The 22,407-nt window shown below is 32.5% G+C and overlaps 3 protein-coding genes across 3 annotated transcripts; 2 read left to right on the top strand and 1 right to left on the bottom strand.

Annotated features, from left to right (window-relative positions):
* LOC18599564 (WEB family protein At3g02930, chloroplastic) lies at positions 6,258-10,640 on the top strand. Its single transcript, XM_007029583.2, has 3 exons — positions 6,258-6,674; positions 7,374-7,581; positions 7,980-10,640. Exons 1-3 carry the CDS (start codon positions 6,658-6,660, stop codon positions 10,287-10,289), a joined length of 2,535 nt encoding a protein of 844 aa, XP_007029645.2. The 5' UTR covers positions 6,258-6,657; the 3' UTR covers positions 10,290-10,640.
* LOC18599563 lies at positions 12,285-17,541 on the top strand. Its single transcript, XM_018121745.1, has 7 exons — positions 12,285-12,662; positions 13,611-13,712; positions 13,980-14,094; positions 14,521-14,636; positions 14,724-14,909; positions 15,668-15,810; positions 16,547-17,541. The coding sequence occupies exons 1-7, from the start codon at positions 12,541-12,543 to the stop codon at positions 16,726-16,728; spliced, it is 966 nt and encodes a 321-aa protein (XP_017977234.1). The 5' UTR covers positions 12,285-12,540; the 3' UTR covers positions 16,729-17,541.
* On the bottom strand, positions 17,938-20,365 carry LOC18599562 (cinnamoyl-CoA reductase 2). The gene is made up of 5 exons (XM_007029578.2): positions 20,123-20,365; positions 19,711-19,868; positions 19,106-19,297; positions 18,645-18,982; positions 17,938-18,363 (listed from the first exon to the last, which is right to left on the bottom strand). Exons 1-5 carry the CDS (start codon positions 20,244-20,246, stop codon positions 18,267-18,269), a joined length of 909 nt encoding a protein of 302 aa, XP_007029640.2. The 5' UTR covers positions 20,247-20,365; the 3' UTR covers positions 17,938-18,266.

The raw sequence follows: 22,407 nt of genomic DNA on the forward strand, positions 1-22,407 counted from the left end.
ATTTTAATGAAAATTAACAATGACTTGGATAATTATCAATCTTAATATAATAATTAAATACAATATATCAAATTTCAATTAATTTTTTTAGGAAAAAAAAACAATTTTTGTATGTACCTATGCCTAAATGTCAAACATTTACTTAAAGTGTTTAAACAAATAATTTAGTGATCAAAGTATTATCTTTTTGGCTTAACATATATAAGTGGTAAGCAACAACAATGTAGGAATGGTGGGAGTCCAAATTATAGAATCCTTTTTTTTTTCTAGATAATCATCATTTAAATTTATTTAAGTTAGTATTTTTTTTCTTTTTGTGCCAAATCTAAAGGATCATACACACATGCACTTCTTCATCACTACATCCCCATGAAAGGAATTATCAATTAGTATTAAATAAGGAACAAAAAGTGGAGACAGTTTGGTCCCAAAGTCTCCCATGATGAGATAAGATTCATAATCTTTTAGCTCCAATAACCTAATGCCATTTTAGTCCTCTCTTTTTGTTTTTTTTTTTTTAACAAGTATGGAAATTAAAGAATTTTAAACAAAAGTTTCTTTCTTTCATTTGGTAAAGGCCATGTAGTAAGATATTAAATTTAAAATTAATTTCAATGCAGAAAAAGGAGAAAAGAAATGTTAAAAAGAAATCATCACTGTTCAACAGAGGGGGGGGGGGGGGGGGGGTGGCATGAGTCATGACTCATGAGCCTCATTGCCATTGTCACATGCATCAAAGTTTCTTTTACCTTTTAATCTTTTCTCCTTTTGCCATTTTTGGAGCAGTGACATGCATGGATATCATGTGTTCTGGAATCATATGCTTCTTCTTTAAGAAAATCACCATGTGGCATAACAATTGAGTAATAAAGTTCATGATGAGTGATGTTGAATATTGTCTTTCTTTTATTTAATACACATAAGAAGGTTAAGATCTTTATATTTAACATTCATTTTTTTTTCCTTTCATATATGAGGAGATAAAAAAGGAATACGAATTCGAATTTTGAATCTTAACTTTTTTAATAAAAAATAATAATCATTAAATTAAATTTGAATTATTTTATATTTAACATTCATTCTCAACTATATGAATTAAAAAAATGATAAATTTTATAAAGATAAAAACAATGTACACCTTTTTTCTTTGTCATAGGTGCTCTTGTTTTTTTTATTTAAGTTTTAATTTGAGTTTCTTTTTATCCTACAATGATTAGCTATCTAGCCCTTCCCAATTCACATGAGATAATAACATTTTTTATTGAAAATAGCCTGGGTTCAGTTCATTGACTTGGAGCTTATATGGTTTTTATTATATCATTAATTGATAAAATTAATACACAAAAAAAAAGAAAAGAGAACAGAAAATGGGATCATTAATTTGGCAGAAAATAAGTGGACCCAACAACCATTAGACCAATTGATTTTGGGGGAATCCAGCACATGGCCCATGATAATGGAACACTATTCTTGTCACAGAGGATTAATATCCTAACCAACTTACATTAAATCAAAACCCTTTAATTTATTTATTATGCATGAAAAAAGCTTTGCAAAATCTCCATCTGCCTGTCTCTCATGTGATTTTAATTTAGAATAACAACAAAGTGAAGCTAATGAACTCAAGTACTCCCACCCAACCCTTTATGCAATGGCAGGCCTAATTTTGTATCTTAATTTTGTTTTTTATTGAGGTTTGGTTGAGGTAAGTGAAAACATTGAGAATTCAGTTGAAAGATAGAGCATTAAGTATAAAAGGAAAAAAAATAAATTAAAAAAAAGAAGATGAAAACAGAGATAATATCTTGTGCAATTTTTCTTCAAATTTGGCAAGGACCACAGCTTTAAGGTGAAGTGATTGCTAAGATCAGTCATCAACATTTTGCTTTTTTCATAGATTTTTCTTTGGTCCACTTTGTTTTAAGTTGTGGGTTCAACTTCAACAAAAGCTATCCCTTTACATGCATACATACATATATATATGGATGGAATTATTCTTCAATTGTTAAAATTGTCTTTTATGTTTGTCTAGAGTCCAAATATCAGATTTTATTTAAAATTTTTTTAAAAATAGAAGTTCCGTATATATTCCCTTTAATTGTTAAGGTTTTTTTTTAAATGATAAATTAAATCGTAGAACGTCAAAGCTTCAATTATTATCATTTATTTATATTTTAATTTAAAAACTTGAAAGAAAGTCTAAATAAAATATTTTGGGCACAATAGCAACAATCCAGCAAAGTGGACCACAAATGCATAAAAACAATTTTGATCTTTTATTACTTTAGGATGATGGATTGTGAAAAAATTGAGAAAATCATAAAAATAATTGTTACTCCTCCTTAAAATAGTTGAAATCTTTCTCATACATATAAAAAAATTTATATTCCTATTCATTTTACAATTTAAAATTAATAAATATATATATTTATATGCCTAAACCAATTAAAAATTAAAAAAATCAAAATTAAATATTTTATTTAATGATAAATTGATATTTTTTAATAAATTAATATATATTATCAACATACCAAATATAAATGAAAAAGTCGAATTGAAATCCATGATCCCTACTAAAAGAATGCTGTAGTTAAACCGAAGCTATCATATCCCAACTCTCTCGAAATGGATTGCTTCAAACGAGGTGAATTTTTAACTAACAGGGTTGACGTCCAACGTACCGTGTGATTTGGGCTTATCAAATAATCATTAAAATTTGTCATTTACTTCATCAGCACAGCATCGTGGCTCTTCTTGGAATAAACATGAATTGCAATTCCAATCACTTGTTCTTTATCTCTTTGCAAACCCACCACGTAGCATAGATGGGGAAAGCTTACTAACTATACGGATTGTCCCTTCCAGCTTCCTCCTCAACTATTTTCTACTAACAATTTAGCATTTCAAAGGCTTGGCTCATCATTATTTCGGAATTCCAGACCAATTGAAGAAAAAATTTTTCTTTCTGGAAGATTACACGTACCATAAAATTCATAACTACAATTATATCATTTTGACTTAAATTTTAGATTTAAAATTTTTTTAATTTTTCATGTAGTTGAAATAACGTGTCATCGATAATTATAGAAAATTATTAAAGATATTTTTGAATTTCATCTTTCATGATCGACAATTGATTTTTACGAACTCGTTTTATTAATCTCTTGCATAAATGTTATTTTTGATGATTGACTTTTGATAAGAGAGAAAATGATTTTTACACAACTCGTTTTACAAATTTCTTCATTTGTCCTTTTTATCCACTGTTGACAATAAATTTCTTTTCTTTTTTTTGTTAATTTTTGATAAATTATTTGTTTTTTTTAGTTAGAAAAAAATAGTAATACATCATAACTAACACTTGCATTATTGTATTTCAAGCTTTGAAAGATTGGTGGACCCAATCAATTAAACCTTCAATAATTGCCTACGACACAATAACATGAACCAAAAGGTTCTTAAATGCAGCAAAGAGATCGTTTTTAGCTTATACCCACAAATTAAATTTACTAGCTAACTCAATTTCATGAGATAAAGAATCTTCACCAAATTTACAAAGCTATACAAGAGAGTATAGCTCAGTCAGTCAGTCAGTCAGTCCCACAGATGAACATGGAAACCAATCAATAATTCCAAAGGGTGGAGAGGGTTTGGTTACAACTTCATAAAGGTAAAGTCCCACCTAATTTTTAATCTAATTATAACTCCAATCAATTTGATCCCAACCATAAGAAAATAAGGGGAAAGTTTTGTTGGTTGCTAGTCATCTTCCCCACCATACAAAAAAGTTGTCTCTTTTCAATGTGCAACTGAAACTCAGCTTTGCTTGTTACGCCATGTAATTATTATATTTTAACTATACATACCTCTCTTGGAAAGTTAGTATTCCCAGATTAATGTACCGTAGGCTGAGTTTGATTAATTAAAGGTCAAATCGGGCGGTTGGTACCCTCATTTTAACCTTGTTCTTTTATGTACTTTGGGAATCATGACTATTGACTACCCTAACCTAATATTTGTAATTATTATTATTTATTATTAGAGACTCATTTAATTTTAGACTACACAAATTTTCTAAATCTTAAATCTAAAATTTTTTAGATAAAATTTAAAATTTTAATAATTTAGATTTCTGGTCCGGGATTGAATTTTAGGTTTCTATGGTAAGAACATTGTAGAAGTTGAAAGCTAACCAACTGAAGTACCTTAATTCTCTAGATAATAATAATAATAATAATAATATGCAAGGGTATGGCAGTAGGTCTTGGCTCCATCTAACTCTTTTAATTCATGTAATCTAATGATCAAACTAATTGAGTTAGTAGTCAATGCCTACTCTGATCAGTCATAATTGTTCTCTAGTTAATTAACAAATATTGGACCCTTAATCACTCGATCTTGGAATAGACAGTAATATATAAACAAATATGTATATGTTACGGTTAAATAACAACGTATTTATCATATGTTCGATATAAAATATATATTTTTTATTTAAAAAATTAAAATTAAAAAATATAAATATATATACACATCAATTGCCATTAAAAGAATAAAAATTAAATTAAACAATTTAATTAGGTTAAAACATGCATATATATATTATTATAGTATTAGATATATAATTATATCTCTCCACACACAGAAAGAGAAATAGTGATAATATCGTTTACAAGAAAAAGGTTGCTATTTGTTAAGATTTAATTTTGAAGATTTTCATCCCATAATATGTGTTTAGTAGAGTTGCCATTAAATCAAATCATGATTAGCAGATTGTTGAATTGACTTTTTCAAGTTAGTGAGCACATCTTATCCTGTATTTGTTTTTTCTCTCTTTACAAAGTGCTACCTTTTAAGTGATAATTTGGATACTAGTGTCAACCACTCCATTGAAATGACACCATTTCTACTTGTTTTATCTCATATGTTTAATCTCCTTTTCTTTTTTAAAAGGTATGATACTGAATTATTTATAGATGAGGAATAATTTTTTTAATCATAATATAAAATTTCAACTCGAGACTTTTAAATTGTACATAAATTAAAATCATAAATTCTAATAGTTGAAACGTCTTATTAAGAGTGTTTTGTATCATTTTATTTAGTCATAATACAATGAATATTTTAAATTCCCTTTTTATTTAGCCGACAAAAGGTTTAATTAGCTTAATGCAAACCATATTAAACTTAAGTAGGGAGAGGTTGTTAGTGGATTAAAGTTATATTTGAGTGGTAGATGGACAAATCAACTTAAATATAGAACCCCTTCTTTATATGAAAATGACTAGCTTTGTCCTTACAAGACATGAGGGAAGATTTTGATGTTAATTTCTTAGGCTTTAAGGGAGTAGTGGCATTTCATTTTCATCCAAGAAAAACCAAAGCAAGCCAAATGATTTCATCAAATTTCTTTTATTTAAGCCATATTTCACTCATTAATGATTTTGGTAGTTCAATACTATCTCTTTGTTTAAATGGAACATTACTTTATTTTTTTTTATTGTACAACCTAGATTCTTCTAATTAAAATAAATAAACCATCTTTAGCAAGCTAGGGCAATTATTCTATCAAATTATCATGACAAAATGTGTTTTTTCTTTTTCTTTTTGTAAATTATATTCCTTTTTTTGGCTAATATAACCATATCCCTTCTTTTTCAACAACTATGATAGTTCTATTATAGATTACTTCTTTTATTTAAAAAATATTGGGTGGAATCTGGCTACCAGGAATGAGATGAATAAAGAAACAAAGGGGTTATATCAATTCTTATCTTATGACCTTAATTAATATTAAACAAATATTTCAATAATACTTGATATGCTTCGATTTTAAAGAATTTAATTAAGGTAAATACAAGGAACTTTATTTAATCAAATGCCATTTAAAATACATATGGACTGTTGCACTTTATATTTATTGCATCATGTAACTTTTTAACTCGTATTTTTCATTGGATTATTGGGTTCTTTTTCTTTTTGTAAAACATTCAAAAAAATAGAAGGTAAAACAGAGTAGAAATTCAAAGTAGGGTGGGCACATACTACATTCCATTGAAACCACCATGAGCGTGACCCAGTCTCCCCTCTTAACTCTCTTCTTTTTCCTGAAAAGCAGGGGTAGGGATTGGCAGCTAGTATTTTTCAAGTCTCTGCCTCTGAAAAAGTAACCTACATCTTTGACAGTCCAAAGAAACAGCCAAGGGCTATTTCTGTAACTTCCTAACATCTCCTCACACCTAAAAAGAAACAAAGTAAAAGAAGTAAAAAAAAAAAAAAAGACATAACAGTTTCAAGGTATGTGCTGTGTTGGTGTTCTTTATGTTGTTGTGGGCACTCTGGAGACAAGGAATACCAACCAAAATAATTTGGTTTGATTAAATTTTCTTCTTTCTTCACCTTGTTCTTCTTCTTTCTTGTTAAATCTTATCATGGGATTGTAGAAAAACAAGGAAAAGAACCATTTCTCCCTCTCTTTCTGATCTTGATAGCTAAAGAAAAAAGAGTTCATCGGTTATATTTAACATTACATTTCTCATTCTCTTCTTCTAAAATGTCAGCATTTTAGCTAGCAGCAGCTTTCTCCAAGTTCCTCTCTTTCTCTTTCCTTGTTAAAGTAACAACTTCTTCAGCTATCTGCTTCTTCTCATTATCAACATGTCTGCTAAATCCAAGTAAGTTACACTAACTTTCTTTTTTTTTCTGTTTCTCTCTAAAATTTCAAGTTTTCTTCCTTAATTCTTTAATTTTAGAGTAGATCTAACTTGGGTTATTTTTTTTTTCTTTGTTGGACTGCTTGTTTCGGTTTTTGTTTTCCTTTTTATTTGATATTTTTAATCTTAAATTCTGGGACTATGTTGGATCTGCTTTATGATGGTTTTGTTCTTGGGGGTTGTGTTTTTTTCTTCTATTTTGAAATTTAAACACTCAATCTCTCTCTCTGTTACTTTGCCACTCTACTCTTTTTTTTTGCACTCAAGTTCTTACCTTTTTTAGTCAATTTAGTTCCTTGATTTTCTTTTTCAAAAGGGTTTAACTTAATTTTACTATATTCATAATCCTGACCTCTTTTTTTTTTTTTTTTTGAGTGTTTTCCTTTAGTTCCTTTGCTTCATGGGTTTGCCTATTATCTTAAGATTATTTCTCTCAAATTTCCAAATGTGTTATTTAAAATGCATATGTATACATGTATAAATTTGATAGACTAATTTGATTTTGTTAAATTATGTGTAAAATAGTTGGAATATTTAGCATAGATCCATCTTTAATATGGATTCCACATGAATTTTGTTTATATGCTTTGCTTTGTGTGTTTAAAATAATGGGACTTTGGTCTTAACGATTAACATATGACACTTTGAACATTTAAACAGATCTGCTTTATCTGAAACTCCTAGCAAGGCTTCACCAGCTACACCTAGAGTGGCAAGTAAAGTAAGCAGGGGACTGGCTAAATCAGAACCTGATTCACCCTCTCCCTTGCAGACTACTCGCCACTCAGTTGAACGATCCCCGCGATCATCCCTTAACTCAAAGCCTACAATCGATCGTAGATCACCAAAGGTTGCCACACCGCCTGAAGTAAGTCTTTTAGTAATGGCTGTGAAATATTACTGCATTTGATCTTGCACATTTTTTGGGTACAGGAAGTAATTTTCTGGCTTGCAAAAAAATTAAAGATTAAAAGGGATTCATCAATATAGTATTCCATTTAAGAGGATGCTGGAGCACGGGAAGCTTATTCTTGATGCTTTTGGATAATGTGTTGTATTTTTGAGTAATTTTATGAAAAGAAGTTTTACTTTTGACTTTTAGGAGAAATAAACTGTAATAGAAATGTGTTCTCTATAACATTTTGTATCCTTTGATGTTTGGAGAGGAAAACTGGTTTTTGGAAAGAGAATCAAACATGCATCTATTTTTTCAATTGTGGAAACTAATGGGATTTCATTTACATTATTGATTGATTTGATTTTCAGAAACCACAAACACGGTTGGGTAAGGGATCAGAATTGCAGGCTCAATTGAATGCGGTACAGGAGGACTTAAAGAAAGCAAAGGAGCAAATATCATTGATTGAGAAAGAGAAGGCACAAGCAATTGATGAACTGAAAGAAGCACAGAAAGCAGCTGAAGAGGCAAATGAAAAGCTTAGAGAGGCTTTGGTTGCACAAAAGCGAGCTGAAGAGAGCTCTGAGATTGAGAAGTTCCGGGCTGTTGAGTTGGAACAGGCTGGAATTGAGGCTGCTCAGAAGAAAGATGAAGAATGGGAGAAAGAAATTGAATCTGTGAGGAACCAGCATGCTTTGGATGTGGCTGCTCTTCTCTCTACTACTCAGGAGCTTCAAAGGGTGAAGCAGGAACTAGCTATGACTTGTGATGCAAAGAACCAAGCACTGAGCCATGCTGATGATGCAACTAAGATTGCTGAAATCCATGCAGAGAAGGTGGAGATTCTTTCAGCCGAATTGGTTCGGTTGAAGTCCTTGCTTGATTCGAAGTGTGAAACAGAGGCTAATGAAAACAAGGAGGTGTTAAGGCTTAAGGCAGAGATAGAGTCATTGAAACAAGAACTTGAGAAAGCAAAGACCCATGAGGAGAAGTTGATGATGGAGAAAGAGGCCTTCATTGAACAACTTAACGTTGATCTAGAAGCTGCGAGGATGGCTGAATCTTATGCACACAACGTAGTAGAGGAATGGAAAAGTAGGGTTGAAGAATTAGAAATGCAGATTGAGGAAGCAAAGAAGTTGGAAAGATCTGCATCAGAATCTCTGGACTCAGTTATGAAGCAATTAGAGAGCAACAATGATTCATTGCATGATGCAGAATCTGAAATTGCTGCTCTTAAAGAGAAAGTGGGATTATTGGAAATGACAATTGGTAGACAAAGAGGGGATCTTGAAGAATCAGAACATCATATTAAATTGGCTAAGGAAGAAACTGCTGAAGTGGCAAAATTGGTTGAATCTCTGAAGTCTGAGTTAGAAACAGTGAAGGAAGAAAAGACCCAAGCTTTAAATAATGAGAAGCTTGCAGCTTCCAGTGTTCAAACTCTTTTAGAAGAGAAAAACAAACTCATTAATGAGTTGGAAAATTCTAGGGATGAGGAAGAGAAGAGCAAGAAAGCCATGGAAAGCTTAGCTTCAGCCTTACATGAAGTTTCTGCAGAAGCTAGGGAGGCTAAGGAGAAGCTGTTGTCCAGTGAAACAGAGCATGAAAATTATGAGACCCAGATAGAGGATCTACGATTGGTCCTGAAAGCAACAAATGAGAAGTATGAAACCATGCTTGATGATGCAAAAAATGGGATTGATCTTCTTACAAATACCATTGAACAGTCCAAGAATGAATACCAGAATTCCAAGACTGAGTGGGAACAAAAAGAATTGCATCTTGTAAATTGTGTAAAAGAATCGGAAGAAGAAAATTCTTCTCTGGAAAAAGAAATTAATAGGCTGGTAAATTTGCTGAAACAAACTGAGGAAGAAGCTTGTGCATCTAAGGAGGAAGAAGCTGAGTTGAAGGAGAGCCTAAAAGAAGTTGAATCTGAGGTGATTTATCTGCAAGAAGCCCTAAAGGAGGTCAAGACTGAGAGCATGAAATTGAAGGAGAGTTTGTTGGATAAAGAAACTGAATTGCAGGGTGTCATTCAAGAAAACGAGGAACTCCGAGCTAGAGAAGCTGCATCTCTTAAGAAAATGGAGGAATTGTCTAAGTTGTTAGAAGAAGCTACAATGAAAAGGCAAAGTGAGGAAAATGGTGAGCTAACTGACAGTGAGAAGGACTATGATTTGCTGCCTAAGGTGGTTGAATTTTCTGAAGAGAATGGACATGGAAGTGAAGAGAAGCCCAAGTTAGAGCTCCCATCAGAACAACCCGAGGAGCCCAAAAAGGAAAATTCTTTGGAGGTAAATGATGTCTCAAAAGATGAAGCTCTTCAAACAGATGGCGCCAAAGTGGAGAATGTGAATGGAAAATTGAAAGAAGATGAGTCAAAAGGAAAAGAGGATGATTCAGTTGAAGTTGAGTTTAAAATGTGGGAGAGCTGCAAAATTGAAAAGAAAGAATTTTCACCGGAAAGAGAACCTGAGCAAGAATTCTTTGAGGAGGAAGTGGAGTCAAAGGTGGAGGGTAGTGAAGGCTTTGATCAGATAAATGGTTTGACAGAAAGCATTGATGGCGGGGGAAACTCACCATCAAAGCAACAGCAACACAAAAAGAAGAAGCCTTTGCTCCGTAAATTTGGAAGCCTACTCAAGAAGAAGGGAAGTAGCAACCATAAGTAGATAATGAAGGCAGCCCATGTCATGACTTAGCCCTACCAGCAGGCAGGTATATTGGATAATATCTTGCATCTGATGTGTTTGCTTCATTTGTTTTGCTTCTAATGTTCTCAATAGGTTTAAAATCGAAGAGGCTTGTATCATGTTTAGTTTTGTAATTTTTTTCCTCTTTTAAAATTTTTAAATTTGATTCTCCATGTTGGATAGGATCTTGTATGTGATGGAGATAATTCTTAAATTTTTTTTGCTTGTTCTTCATATCTAAAATTCATGAAAAAGAGTGGTGACTAAGTTGTATTTCAATGTGCTTTCTTTATGTTTTACGAGGAAACTATGTGTTACGCATTCATCATTGCGAAACTTAGTTTTATATGTCATGTTTAAATTGCAATTGCTATTTACAGGATTGTGCATGATTATTAATTTACCTTGACCAGATTGTGATATAAATTGAATCATACCATATCATGCTCTCAGTTGTCTTCTGCATCAGGAAAGATGTAAATGTTGCAGAATGATTCTTTGCTATGTTGTTCACTGAAAGTTGAAACTTCAGTTTTCTGAGGAAATACCCACTCTTTTTAGTGAAGGTTTTCACGTTTAGGTGACCAACAGTTTCTGGTGATAGAAATGCCTTCCTATTTCATGTGGATTAAGCAGAATATAGCATCCAGGAGTGGATAAATGAGAAATAAGGGTTAATGTGACATTAATGAAAGGTATTTTACTGGTTAGCTCTCTGTGAATCAAACATGAAACCTTCCATTATGCTAGGGAAATTCCATTATGCCAGGGAAGGATGAGCACAGTATAACTCTGTTTTCGCCACTTACCAATGTACGGGAACTGCAAATGGCTCCAATATTGGTTGTTTTAAGGTAGCTAATTCAAACAGAGTAATGATTGTTCCACATCCAAAGGGGCATGCTTTCTCCATCCATGAAACAAGGGTGTTGACATCATCATTGTTGGTGTCTGTAATACAACTTAATGGAAAAGATGGTAAAATATACATAATCAAGAGAAGAAAAACGTGATCTAATGAGTGCATACAAGGTCTTTGTTTCTTCCTTAAAAGCTTGAGAGTTCCTAGGGATCATATTAGCTCTTAATTTACCAGCATCCCAAGAAAAATACATGCACCAAGTTTAGAGCAGGATTATTTACCCCAATGGTAAATATTTGACTTGTGAAGCTGCTATGTCATGTGCGGGGGACAACATAATTTGAGCTGTCCAATGGGCAATGGTTTTCTTCTTTTTCCCATTTTCCAATGATTCGGTGTTCCATCCGACCCTAGCCCACAAAAAGAATAGAGAAGTAGAAGGGGGGTCCAAACGGTCAAAAGATAGGGGCAGATGCCATTGAATGTTGAATCTAAAGACCTTGGGCTTAAATACTTTAGGCAAAAAGCATGCCAAGCTTGTGCCATTTAATGCTAGCTGGTGATACGTTGCATGTGGAGAGGATTCTTTCCTTTGCTAAAAAATAATAAAAATGCCCATTACTTTTCATAATAAATTGACATTGTAGTTTTAAAGTAAATATTTTTTTTGCTTTTAAAAATAAATTAATAATAGATAAATTATTCAATCTTCTCAATCATAAGGGAATAAGTTATATTATAAATTATAAGATTTGTGTATTTAAAATTAGTGTCAATAAAAAAAATCATTGAAAAGACTTGAGCCGAAACGAGAATTCATCAATTATCCCTAATCATTGCTCATTGCTTGTCAAAATTGCCTTTTTTATGGAGAATTTCTTAAATTTTTATATACCAACACTGAATATAATTTTTTTGTCACAAATTCAAGTTTTACATATATATATAAACATGAACATCTTAAGAAATGCTGGACCTCAGCCCCTTTAACTAGGTAGGCCGAACTAGGATAATAGGTTGTTCTACAAACCAAGCCGGGCCTTACAACTTGCTGTGGCTGCCCAAATCACACACCTTTCTTAATGGGCCGTAGTAGCTTAACGCCGTTCTTCTCGTTCTTGCTTAGTGGTTAAGGCGTTAAGCTGCTCTGGTCAGTCGGTCACTCGTCACGGCTAACAAGGACACGCGATCGTCAGCACGACACCGCTTTTACCCACTCCACGCGCACAAAACAAAATTAAAATCCCAGTACTTCAAAATTTGTAAGAAATTAAAAGAAGAAAAAAGATCCTGTAATTGTTCTCTTCCAATTCCGTCTTCAATTCAATTTATATATTTTCCGGCGAAATCAGAAATAAATACTGCATCATGTGGGTGGAGATCATCTGTGGACTCATCGTTTACCGGTTGTTCCGGCGCTTCTTCTACGATGACGATGTTTTAGAGGTCGAAACCTCTGATTCTAATGCTATTTTCTCCGTCGCCAATAGGTACTGCTTCTATAATTTAAACTTGTTCTATCCTTTTTTTTTTTTCTAATTTAGAACTTTTAATAAAATGCCCAAAAAAGAGTAAAAATTTCTTAATTTTAGTAGAGCTTGATATCGAGTGAGCTTGATTGTATAAACATTGGATTCTTAAAGTTTGTTTGGTTTCTTGGAAAAATAGAATTTTGCAAAGACTTTTTAACTCCTTTTGATTTCTTTTGCAATGGAAAGAAAAGTGTTAATTTAGGCTTCTTTGGGTTGGTGCTATTGTTATTCTCTTTTTTGAAATTTTGAAGGCGAAAAGGCAAGACAAGAATGCTTTTAAATATGAAGAGTTAAAAATTAATCATTTAATTTTACTGTTAGAACATTTATGTTTGATGTGCGATGTATGTTCGTTTTTTAGTGGGAAAAAGCAGCGTAAAAATAAAGGGTCAAGGTTAAAATTTGACACTTTACTTAGAGTGATAATCCAATTTATCACTCATTTTTGGTCTTCAGATATTATCCCTAATGTTTTAATTTGGTTCAAAGTTGGTCAAAAGTTAAGGACAAAGAATATTTCGCCAGAAAAATAAAAGAATATTCTAACTTTTGATCATTTTTAACCAAATTAAGCGGTAAGGTGCTAAAATTGCGCTTGTTTGAAGATGGCTGGTAAATTTGATCCATCACCTAGGTTAAAAATGGTAAAAAGTAGTGAAAGCAACGACCAAATGGATCCTTAGTTGATTTTTTTATTTTACTTGGGACCAGAGTTACATTATATTTTAAAATTTTTTTATTGATCAAACATTTATGTTAAACTTAAAACAGCATATTGTGTTGAGATTGATCATTCCATTTAATATTCCTTGGATTTTCTAAGTGACCGTTCTATATGGCTTGTGGTGGAGACTCCAATCTGCCACTCCTCTATTGATTGTTTCTTTTGGTGCACTTTCATTGTAGACTTGAAAAGCTTTATGGTGGAAAAGTGTATGTGGGGCTTCACATTCCGGATGCTGACACTGGTTCTCGACAGAATATCGATATGGTTCTTGTTACTAAAGGGTAAATTATTTCTGCTTTGCAAGTGCCATTTCATATGCTTAGAATATGTTCAATTATCTATTAGTATTATATAAAGAAGCTTTAAATTGGCTTTTTAAGCTGTATACTAAGATGACAATTTGATTGAGAATGAGATTTTTACAAGTTTAAGGTTCTTTTTTTTATATCTCCATTTTATTGGTAGCAAGGACAGGATTATGTAATTATTAGAGTTTTCCTATGATGTTCCTTTTCTCCGGCTTTTTTAATTTTAATGCATTTGTGCAGAGAGGCGGCAGTTATTTCTGTCAAGAATTTAGCAGGGTTTGTTTCTATAAGTGAGGATGGTAGCTGGGCTTGTGAAGGTGTCGGTAGCCACAGGGCAGAGCGTCATCCTGATCCTGTAAGTCACCACATTCAAATGTCTGCTTCTTCAGCAACTCTTGTTTTTTGCATGTTTAATAGGATGAGGATGCCTGTATGTTGCCTTAAAAGCTTTGCTAGATGGGTTGTGTTTTTAGTGTCAATGAGCAGTATTAGCTTTACCAATTTCTCCCTCTTCTCTGTGTTCTCAAACATCTTTCTAATAACAAGCACCTCGACAAATGATAGTAACTGCTTGATGTTCTATGGCTGTTGTGGGGGAGAGACAATGTCTAGTTTAGAAATGGCTTTTAGCAATTATGAATTTTTACATGCTGTTGTTGAAGCTCAAACGTTTCAAAGCTTTACTATGAATATGAAGAACTACTTTTTTACTGCGAAGTGATGAGGAAAAGCATTCTAACTTTAGAGTGTGAAAATGATCATAAAATATCTGTCATTCCAGGTTGCAGAGGCTAAAAAACAAGCTTCCGTCCTAGAGTCATATCTTGAACAAAGGGGTGTTGCTTTACCAGAAGGATATTTTTCTTACAAAGTTGTAATTCCCAATCCAAAATTCCGGTATGTACTGAATAATTTTATCTTTTTTTTATTCTTTAATTTTAAAATTTTTTGTAAGAGTATTTACTGAATAATTTTCTGTTGCAGTACCATTTATAACACTTTTCCATCTGAGGTTATTACTTATGATCAATGGGTGCAATTAAAACCAGAACCAAAAAGTATGTTTTCTGGATGGATTAAGGGTGCCTTTCGTGGTGGGAAGAAGGAGATGCAGGAATCTTTCCATCAGCAACTTAACTTTATCCTCAGCACAGCTCCCATGTGGGACAGGTTTGTTACTACATGTGGCAATAACTTTGACATTAACTTTTTTCACATAGGATTATGCTTCTTATGCATATCATGTCATTTTGGTCGATAGTGTTGGTTATCTGCATAGGACCCTAAAATTTCTAGGATTTGGAAGTTGGAACTACAATAACTCCCCTGCATGAAAAGACACTATTTTGGGTGCATAAGCTTATGATATATCGTAAGACCCTAAAATTTCTAGGATTTGAAGTTGGAACTACAATTAACTCCCAGAAATTAATAAAAGTTGTTGTTGGACTTGTTAGATTGGCAACCTATCTCTTTAACTACATTTTTATATTGGATTGCCCTTTTGATGTTTGTATTACTTGTTCATTCACAAAAGATGTGGGGGAGGGGGGTGGTTGTTTCACCTTGATGATAAGCAGTACTGAATGTATCTTACCATATGAGACTGAAATTATGTTACATAGTTTCACCTTGTTTTCTTTGCTTAGTTTCACCTTGTTTTCTTTGCTTTTTACTGAATTAATTGTAATTTGCAAAAATTACTTGTTCTGTTAGACTCTTGTTAAATAAAAATGTTACTTAAAAGAATATCTAACAGAAGAAAATTTAAATCATGCATTGGTGATTAAGTAGGAATTAAGCTATCCTGGCTCCAGTCATAGATGAAGATTAATATTGGGTTACATGAGTACACTTCATGATTCTTTTGGGCATTAATAGGTAATTTTAACTTGGAAAAAACTTGACTTTATCCATGATTTCTGCAGACTGGAGCTTAAAGGTAACAAATATGTTCTTGGCGAATTTCTGGAATTTAAAGGGAAGCAAGAGGATACTTTGGCTTTGAGAAATATCAAGAGATCGAAAGTTAGTCGCCTTATCATCCAGAAGACTAGCATGTTTGGATTAGGTAATCCCCACAGTTTTATTGTACTCTGTGTTTATTGTAGTCTTCTTTGCTTATTTAAGAATATCTTTTCTTTTGGGATTTTAAAATCTTAGAAAATTCTTCCATAAAGTCATTTATAGTGATTCGCTGGGTATGTATGATAATTGTCATCTCTGGACATGCATTAGTGGGCTTAATATCAAATTAATTACTGCATTTGGATATTGATGCAGTGATAATACTTAATGTTTGTTTTTAGATATGCTCGTCCAGTTCTTGAGATAATACCAGTAAACAAGAAGATTGTGATACAGAAGATGGTAAAATACCTGTAGAACTAATGTTGGAAATGATTATATATAAAAAAAGTGCTCTCACCCTACACTGAAAGTCAATATGAATACTACTGTTGAGATAGTTGATGGATGGGGATCTAAAATTTCTTAAGCAAAAGCTTCATTTTTCAGGGGATATGATAAATGGGATTGTGGAAGTTATAGGTAATACAAGGAGAAAATGGATTTAAGAATTGAGAACTAGGTGCTGGAGTTGAATTCCAACGATCACTGCACCACATTCTCTGCTTTTTCAAAATCATAGACATTTGAAAACTTAGTTTCTGGTTAAATATGGAGTTACTAGAAGATAATAGCAAAGATATCACACATATTGTTCATAGACATCTGCTGGTTTAGCTGCATGGTCATATTTCTGTATAATCTTCTTGTCTCTCTACTCAATTTCCTTGGTGATGCAGCCCATTCGAAGCTCCAGGTTTTGTACTCTCCTCGAGATTATCGAAGTGAAGGAGCTTCAGCTTCTGAGTGGAAGGAAGTAACTGTAAGATCAAGTACTGAGGTCATATACCAGCCTCAAAATTCTACCAAAGTCCGCAAGTTCAAGCTTTCTTCTATCACATCTATGTCTCTAAGTGCCTAAGGATGTATCTGTCATGAAGATTATATATGTCATCTTCGTTTATTAATGAATCAGATTGTTGACGAAACCAGTTCCATAAATGCATCAAATTTTTGTTCATGTAGGTTAGATGCATATGTTATAGTGGGGATTCAGTGAGCTACTTTTACAGGGAACAGATCCTAAAAGAAGTGGATGTGAATATTACTGTGCTGAGGAAGAAATAGATACGAAATGTTTTATGCTCGTGGCAATTTGGTTAGATAATAAAATTATCTTTTATAACATTTTCCCATTAGTTACTAGTATTGAAGAAAAAGCAGAAAGTAATTGGACCTGATATTATGTTAGTGGTGGTTCCAGCCAGCAATCCTCACGTAAAGTGAAATGATATGCATTTTCTTTCCTGCTTTAGATTATTGCAGGAGCTTCATGGTTAGCTTATGCTGCGTCAGCATGGATTCTGTTGATCGTTATGACAACACCTTACTAATGATTCGTGGCAGTTTGTTTGGTTTTTCCCTTCTATTACTCTCTCCATTGCAAATAGCAGAGTACCGAATTGGCAGAGGTGTAAACGTGGTATGTTTTTAACAATCACTGTTCTGCTATTATGTTGTTGAAACTAAATTGCAGACATCCTTCGTATGAAATGGATGTTGAACAAGATATCAGGAAAGATTGATGATGAAGAGCTTCAGCTATACAGCAAATTATCCATGTCAAAATTTATCTTTTTTTTCCTCTGTTTATTTTCTAGGTTTTATTCGTTCTTTTGTAACTTGATTAGTCCTTGATACAATCTCAGTCAACTAGCTCCTGCTAGCTTTCTCAGCATTGGTTTCCTGTTCCTGCATTCAACTTCCATTTCATGCTTTCACATCTTCTCCAGTGCTCACTCATTCTTCTAATAGCCTTTTAATGTTGAGTTTCTCAATTGCTTCAATGGCATAATTAAATACTTGTAGCATCTAATAAGTTGTTGGCATGTTGCTGAATGGTCACAGCAGAAGCTGATGTATTAATTATATCCTTGCCGATGCTGTACTGATCAGATCAAAGATTATTCTCCAAGGTCAGTTATTTTGATTATATACTAATAAAAAAAAAGCTAGTTTATTAGATTGCTGGATTACAAAATTTCTTAGAATTAGATCAGACTGCAGATTTCTGCAACAAGTTATATCAAATGGTGGCTAGTTCCGTTTCTGTTGAGATGTAACTACCAAGTTCATAAATAGAATTTGGCTATATAACAACAAATTTCAATACAGGACAGACGTACTTTGAATACAGCTTTGAGATACAAGGTCAATTTTATCTTTGCAGGCCGATATGCTGAATGAATAATGATAGCATATAATAAATTCTCTTTCTGGAACTTCCAGTTGGAGATATAATTCAGATTCCTGAAGTCTACTAAACATATTCTATAAGCGAACTTCTTTGAAAAAAAAATGGTAGCTATCTTTCTTAAAAGAATATGAGTTGGAGGATATGATTAGATGATCCTAAAACATACAAAAAACTTCTGGAAAATAATAGACAGTAGCCTGCCATCAATTAGTCACAAGTTGTTCATTCTCATACTCCATCATCATGTTGTTCAGCTTCTTATTGCTTATTCTCTGTTGGTAGATTATTTTATCGTTCGAACTGCAGGCAGAAAATATATAAATGAATAAATAAACAAAGAATTGAAGAAGTTATTCATTTACCAAAAAATAATGAAACCCTTTCATGCAGTATTCTTTAATCTTGATCATTATCTGAGCAGTATTATAATATGCCTCTAGACGAATGTATGTATACAAATCTAAAGTATGATCTAGTATTATAGGGAACATGCTTATATCTGATCTTATGCTTTTTTAAAGTTATGCCAACAGCTAAGAATTGTAGCCAAATCTTGAGAAAACAAAATCTAGTTTACTAACCTTTGAGGAGGTGAAGAATGAGAGGATGGTAATAGCATGTGAGCAAGCTTGTCAGCATCATGGCTGCAATTGATTGCATGGTTGAAGCACAGATATCGCCCATAGGCTGAGATGTCTTCGAACACAGAAATGTGAGCATCCGCAATGAACCTGAGATCCACGGTAACAAATACACCATCCGCATACATCTCAGCTGCTCCCTTTAGATAGGGATTTGTGATGGTTAGATCAGGAGTCATCAACAGTCCTGCATTTATGGTCACCATGTTTATGCCTCGGTCCATTGCCAGTGCCCAGGCTGACTTCTCCGCTAGTGTCTTTGATAATGCATGCCATAACTGCTCAAAAATGTCAAGAATCAATCCATATATCCAAGAACTATAACATAACTAAATCTTAATTTCTGATAACTCGTAGTACTGAGATTAACTTGTATTTCCAAGCAAAGGGTCGTTTAGTACCTTAAACTTCTTGCAAAAATTGATGTCACTCCAATTCCTTTCGTCGAGATCAGTGGAAGACGTGTTGCGAACTTCATTCCATATCACAGCTGTTACAGAGGAAGTGAAAACGACCTTTTCCACTGTATCTGTTCGAGCACATGCTTCCAGCACGTTGTGTGCAGCTCTCACCTCAACTTCTGCCATAAATTCCTGCACCCAACAAAGCCACATGCTTGTGTCTTCATTTCTTTCTTTTAAATTGATGTTTCCAGCTGTATGTACTTTGTTATAACCATGCCAACTACAAGTGCTTAATCCAAAAGATGGAAAAAGTAAAAAAGGACGGATAATTAATTATTAGGCACTGTAAAAAGGATTAGGTACATATATGACTTGATTATGAAAACAGTGTTTCACCGTGCATATGCATTGACCCTTTGTAGGGCATGCATACTTGCTTGGAATTAGGAAAACCACTTCTTAATTTTGGGAACTCTTACAAAATTAGTACAAACATATATCTTACAAGTTTAATTATGTTAACTATATCAACAATAGAGAGGGTTCAATGACTCCCATCAATTGAGAAAAGATTGAAATGAAAGAATTTAAGTAGAACATACATCATAGGTGGAGTGGTCAGAGGGAGGCTCAAAGCAGTAAAACAAGCCGCAACACCCCTCCAGTGCATTTGTTATGCTGTGGTAGTCAAAGAGGTCTGCATGGAAAACCTTTAATTTTTCATTACTGCATGGCAGTCCCCCAAATGATTGGAATTCACCTGCATATTATCAACAAAAAGAACACAATATTTGTAAAAAAAAAAACCGTTTAATTTTAATTATTTCACTTAGATTACGATAGAAATTTCAAACTATTAAATCCAAGCTCCCACAAGTTTATCCATTAATGGAGTAAATATGTATACTATAAGATGATGCAGGTACTCAAAATTTTTAACAGTAAGGAAGTGTCGATCCCATTGGTAGAATGAAAAAAGGTGAAGGAGATAAAAGAGCGGGAGGAGAAGCTAACCATGGTGTTGGACTGCAGCATGGACAGTGTAGCCTCTATGCAAGAGCAAGTGCACAAGGGCGGAGCCAAGGTGGCCGGAGGCATCCATTACACAAACTGCCCTTGCATTGTCAGGTGATGCCATGGTTGATAGAAAGTTGTTCTACAATGCCAACAACAAGAAGAAGAAGGAAAGGCTCAGAAATGGAAAGTAGGGGTCCGGGGGGGAAGCATAACAGTATTTATTGTATGAGGTAGAAGAGAGGAAGAGAGCATTGAAAGAGTTTGGTTAATTAGTGATGGTTGGGCAGGTGGTGGTTAGCTGATGGGGATATGGTGTAGAGTTGGCCCAAAGTAAATTGAAAGCGAGGGATAATTACTTATTAGGCAACTGCTGCAAAGTGGGACCTATGCAAGCTAAGACCTAAATTCATGACTGCAAAAATTTTTAAGACAAAAGTTACACAACTGTCTTGTGCTGGGCTTTTTAATTTTGAGACGTGTGTAACTGTTACTTACACTTGGTACTAATAAATAACCTCTTGGTTGCACACGTGTTTAAATCTCACTTAAACGTCTCACTAATCCCTTTGTTAGCAATATAAAACACATAGTTGAAATGTAATGTGATTATACCTTTATGTTATCAAATGATATAAAATAATAAATGATATTTTGATTAAAAATAATTAATTAAATTGTTAATCATATTGATTGACACAAAATGAAAATGTAAAAATTTTATTAAATATAATAAAAAATAAAAACTTGATTGAACGTATGTAATTCTTACATATAATTTATAAATTTAAAACTTATAATATATATACTCTTCAATCCCATGCATAATTTTGATCCAAGTTTAACATGACATGGAAATTAAGAAAAAAAATATTTTATTTTAGTTTATCTTTTATAAATTTTTTTTATAATAATTGATGACAAAAAAATCAAATATTAAAATATTACATATATATTGTGTTAATTAAGTGTATAAATTGAAAACGTGAGGAACTAGATGTGATCTATATTAAACTTAAATATACGTATCTAGAAACGAATGATAATTTTTGTGTGGATGTGGAGTCAATTGGCAAATTACAAGGCAATTATTGAAGCAAGGAGAAGAGCTGTAGCAGTATGAATGAAAGGATGCTTTGGTCTAAGGTCAATCTCCATGGCAGTTGTCCATATCTTTCCTCGAATTAAATTAAATTAATCTTAGCTTTAAATGTACCAAGAAAGGGTAAGAGAAATGAAAGGGGATGAAGTGATTGACATCCATAGCTTTGACAATTTGAAAGCAGTGAATGACTTCTGGGTCAATGAGCCATTTGACATTGCTATGGCCACGTATATAAATATATATATATATATATATATTTATATTAGGAGGACACGATTTTGCATTAAACTACCGGCCCTGCATACTCCAACTGAATTCCTTTTTATTTTTTTTCCTACGTCTGCTTTGTTTTGTTTTTTTTAATTAAAAAAATTTTAATTTTTTTTTTTAAAAATCATGCACCATTCGATACATGAGTACGTTTATCTTTCCTTGATAGAACTTTCTATGCCATTCTTTTTGTTTCTCTCCATTTTCGAAATTGTAGAGAAGACTCAAATGGTTCCGTATCCATTTGCTTTCCTCCGCCACCACCCCAACACTTATCTTCCTCCATCTTGCATTAAAGTTTCTTGACATAATATCTGAATTAAGCTTTTGAATTATTTAAATTATTTAAAATATATTTTTTATTATTTTACTACATCTAATTCAGTTGTATTTTTATTTTTGATTAAATAAATTTAATAATTAACATTTAACTAATTATTATTATTATTATTAATAAAAATATTACTTATTATTTCATATTACGTAATGCTAACGTAACATATTAATATGTCATAGTAAATGATAATATGATATATTTGATATTACATGATAACATAACTACATGACATTTCATCTTCTACGTTTACATCACATGACATAAAACATGATAGGTAATTTTTTAATTACTAGTAATCAGTTAACCGTTAATCATAAAAATTTATTTGATTTAAAATAAAAATATAAAACTTGATTGAATATAATTAAAAAAATAAAATTTTTTAATTTTTTTAAATAATTCAAAATCTTTATAAAACACTATATCAAGCTTTTTCTTTCTTTTTTTTCAAAAAAAAGACAAAGCGTTAAAGTTTCAACTTTGAACTTTTTTTTCTATTTAAAGATCATCCCATTGATTAGCTAATTAAAGTGATAAAAAAAAGTAATAAAAGATGCATATATTCCTAGTAAT

Source organism: Theobroma cacao, chromosome 5, assembly GCF_000208745.1.
Source record: "Theobroma cacao cultivar B97-61/B2 chromosome 5, Criollo_cocoa_genome_V2, whole genome shotgun sequence".
NCBI classification, from domain to species: Eukaryota; Viridiplantae; Streptophyta; class Magnoliopsida; order Malvales; family Malvaceae; genus Theobroma; species Theobroma cacao.